The 3,561-nt window shown below is 30.7% G+C and overlaps 1 protein-coding gene across 3 annotated transcripts; it reads left to right on the top strand.

Annotated features, from left to right (window-relative positions):
• The first annotated feature begins 1,057 nt into the window (after positions 1-1,057).
• LOC111919209 (uncharacterized) lies at positions 1,058-2,423 on the top strand. Of its 3 annotated transcripts, XM_052764716.1 has the most exons (3): positions 1,058-1,382; positions 1,653-1,892; positions 1,959-2,423. In XM_052764716.1, the coding sequence occupies exons 1-3, from the start codon at positions 1,094-1,096 to the stop codon at positions 2,375-2,377; spliced, it is 948 nt and encodes a 315-aa protein (XP_052620676.1). In that variant the 5' UTR covers positions 1,058-1,093; the 3' UTR covers positions 2,378-2,423. The 3 variants fall into 3 exon arrangements, with proteins under 3 accessions (XP_052620676.1, XP_052620677.1, XP_023770588.2); XM_052764717.1 differs by lacking the exon at positions 1,653-1,892; XM_023914820.3 differs by having other exon boundaries at positions 1,058-1,892.
• Positions 2,424-3,561: the final 1,138 nt, after the last annotated feature.

Below are 3,561 nucleotides of genomic sequence, written 5' to 3'. Positions count from 1 at the left end.
GATGCCCCAGATGCAGTGCTTGAACCTTTCTATTTCTGTTCATTTTTAACGATATTCCAAATATGTTCGTGCCTAAAATCGGCACCCTTTCTAGCATGATAATGCTCAAAAGTTGCACGTTTGAGATCATCCTTAGACCATCCACTCAGGTGTTGACTTTTCAACACTATATACATTTGATTAAATGCAACTGCAAATGGGTTCATGTAATGCCAATGCGTTTTGAGGTTGGCTTGAGTTCTTGCAACGTTCGACGTGTTGCTTTTTTCATAGTATGCAGTAATTCGTCTCTAGAACTCTTTATCACGTTGTTGACTTCCGGTAATGCTATCTTCTGAAATTTGTAGCCAAGCTTTTGCCAACAACATTTCTTCTTCTTTGCTCCAGTAGGTTTTTTTTATTTTTTTTGTCGTTTGCTGGTAGGAGTTTCTGTTGGTGTTGGCTCATTTTCTGGAATATGGGGAGGATCCGGGCTGGTAGAATCTGGGTATGCATTTTGGTATGAATGTTGTGAATGATTATTTGGATTTGGGTATGGATATTGTGGATAATTGTTTGGACTTGGATATGGATATTGTATATGATTGTTTGGATTTGGGTATGGATGTTGTGGATGATTGTTTGGATTTTCGGGATCATAAGAAGATAACAAATGTGTATAGTAATTCGGATTCATGATTGGTGTATCAGATGGTTGGTAGGTGTGAATGAGAATATAATATGTTCGTCTTTATTTATAGGGTTGAACATCTTGTATGCATTTGCCTTTAATTTGGATTTCATTCCATTTTACTTTCAATTTCATTTGACTCCAATTTCAATTTTATTTAACTTTAATTTGGATTTCATTCCACTTTAATTTCAATTTCATTTGACTCCAATTTTAATTTCATTTAACTTTAATTTGGATTTCATTTCACTTTAATTTCAATTTCATTTTACTTTAATTTCAATTTCATTCGAATATAATTTGGATTTCATTTTACTTTAATTTGAATTTCATTTGACTCTATATTTTTGCTATAAAAGAATACAACGTTTTTATTATTTCATACCTACCAATTCAAACTATTTCTTATATCTTTCTTATACGATGTCATCATCATCCTTAGACGATTCTGCTTCTGAATTCATAATCAACCATCTCACAAGTAATTCTACATTTCAACTATATAAGGAGCTAAAATGTTTGGAAGCAGAACAGTCAGATGCTGAAAGTTCAAGACGTCCTGGGCAAAGTCGAAGATATATAGATAGAAATCGTGAAGAAGGGCATAAACGTCTTTGGAAAGACTATTTCGATGAGCATCCTGTTTTCCCACCTCAAACGTTTAGACGAAGATTTCGAATGAGGCGAGAACTATTTGTTCAAATAGTTAACGGTATCTCTAACCATTCTATTTATTTTCAACAAAGAAAAGATGCTTTAGGAAACAATGGTCTTTCCCCTTTACAAAAATGCACTGCTGCCATACGCCAGTTGGCATATGGCACAACTGGTGACCTCTTTGATGAATACATACGAATTGGTGAATCAACTTCAATCGAATGTCTACAAAACTTTTGTCGATGCGTGATTGAGGTTTATTCAAGCCATTATTTGAGAAAACCAAATGCTAATGACATCCAAAATTTACTACAAACACATTCAGAAAAGCACGGGTTTCCTGGTATGCTTGGAAGTATTGATTGCATGCATTGGCCTTGGAAAAATTGCCCGGTTGCATGGCAAGGTCAATATACTCGAGGTGATCAAGGTTGTCCAACAAGTATGTTGGAAGCAGTTGCATCACAAGACCTTTGGATATGGCATGCATATTTCGGGGTTGCCGGGTCTAACAATGACATTAATGTACTTAACCAGTCACCGTTATTCAATGATGTATTACAAGGTTATGCTCCTGAATGCAATTTTACTGTTAATGGAAGAACATACACAAAATGATATTATCTTGCAGATGGTATATATCCTGAATGGGCTACAATGGTTAAAAGTTTTCCACATCCGGCCGACCCAAAAAGGATCAAGTTTAAAGAAATGCAAGAGGCTGCAAGAAAGGATGTGGAGAGAGCATTTGGTGTTCTGCAATCTCGTTGGGCAATTGTACGAGGTCCAGCAAGATCGTGGCAACTTAAAAACATAAAGGATATAATGTATACATGCATTATATTACATAATATGATCGTAGAAAATGAAGGAAATGCAATTAGTAATTGGTCAGATGATGTTGATCCTCCTATACGTGTGAATCGAGGACCTGTCGAAGAAGTTCAATATCAAATTCAAAGAAACTCTGAACTACGCGATAATGCCGTACATCATGCTCTTCGACATGATTTAATGGAGCATATTTGGGAACGTTTTATTAATATGTAATATTACTATGTTGTATTATAATAAATAAGATGTTATTTTTTTAAAATGTTTTTAAGATTTATATATTTTTTTTATTGTTTAGAATAAAAAATATGAAGTAACTTAATAAATTAAATTATTGAATATAAAATAAAATAAAGTATGATATATATATATATATATATATATATATATATAGTTTATTGTAAAAAAAAATATTAAATATTACTTTTTGTTGAGAAAGAAAAACAAAAAAAAAAGTGTTTACAATAAAATGAGAAAAAAAAAGAAAGAAAAAATAAGCTTATATAATAAATTGAAAAAAAAAAAAAAAAAACATAACAAAAGCCGTACCACGGTTGAATGGGGATTAAACCCCTCATTCAATAAACCCCCTCCACAATGGTTTCTATGTTCATTCAACTGCCACCTAGATTTTTTTTCCCATTAAACTCCCCATTAAATGGCATTGGAGATGGCCTAAATATTATGTTGTAATTACTTTAATTTTATTTTTATTAAAAAAATAAACAAAACACATTAAAATACGTAAAATAATTTTGTCTACAAATAAAGACTAATATTGATATATTTTAAGCATTTTTTAATAATTTTTTATCTTGTCTATGTAATCTTAAAACAGTAGAAAAAATTGGGTTATAAATTGAAAAAGGTATAATATTTAGATTGTATAATATAATAAAAATCAATTATAAATAATATAATAATTTGGTTTGGGTTGAGTTGCTAATGGGTATGAAAAGTTGGTTTAGTTGGATTGTATAGGTGAAAGAGAGATAAATTATTTTTTTAGTTGATTGTTGGGTTGGTTTTGGTTGTGAATAAGAATAGTCTAATACAACAAATATTAAAATAAAAACAAAACTACAAAAATGCTCTTTATAATTTACTAAAGTTCACAAACTTAGTCTTTGTTATTTTATTTATTAATTTTTTTTTTATGAACAAAGTCCATGTCGTTTCCAAAATTGCATGAATGATTATTCTTGCTGACACCATTACTGATCATCCATTAGTATGAGGTTATATTGGTCTTTTCAACTAGTATTGAGTTTATGACTATGGGTAAACTATAGGGACCATTTATGTCATTTTTCTTTATTTTATGTTTATGAGTGTGACTTTTTCACCTCTTTACTTTTTAAAATATCATTTTGAATTTTAAAAAATATTACTTTTACTCT

This window comes from Lactuca sativa, chromosome 6 (assembly GCF_002870075.4).
Source record: "Lactuca sativa cultivar Salinas chromosome 6, Lsat_Salinas_v11, whole genome shotgun sequence".
Classification (NCBI taxonomy): Eukaryota; Viridiplantae; Streptophyta; class Magnoliopsida; order Asterales; family Asteraceae; genus Lactuca; species Lactuca sativa.
Note: the sequence above shows the minus strand (reverse complement) of the source record. Positions and strands in the feature narration are given on the sequence as shown.

Excerpts from the sequence above, each read along its gene's own strand:
- LOC111919209 (XM_023914820.3), top strand. The coding sequence starts at position 1,094 with ATGTCATCATCATCCTTAGACGATTCTGCTTCTGAATTCATAATCAAC. Across the intron at positions 1,893-1,958 it reads ATTCAATGATGTATTACAAG|ATGGTATATATCCTGAATGG; the intron begins GTTATGCTCCTG and ends ATTATCTTGCAG.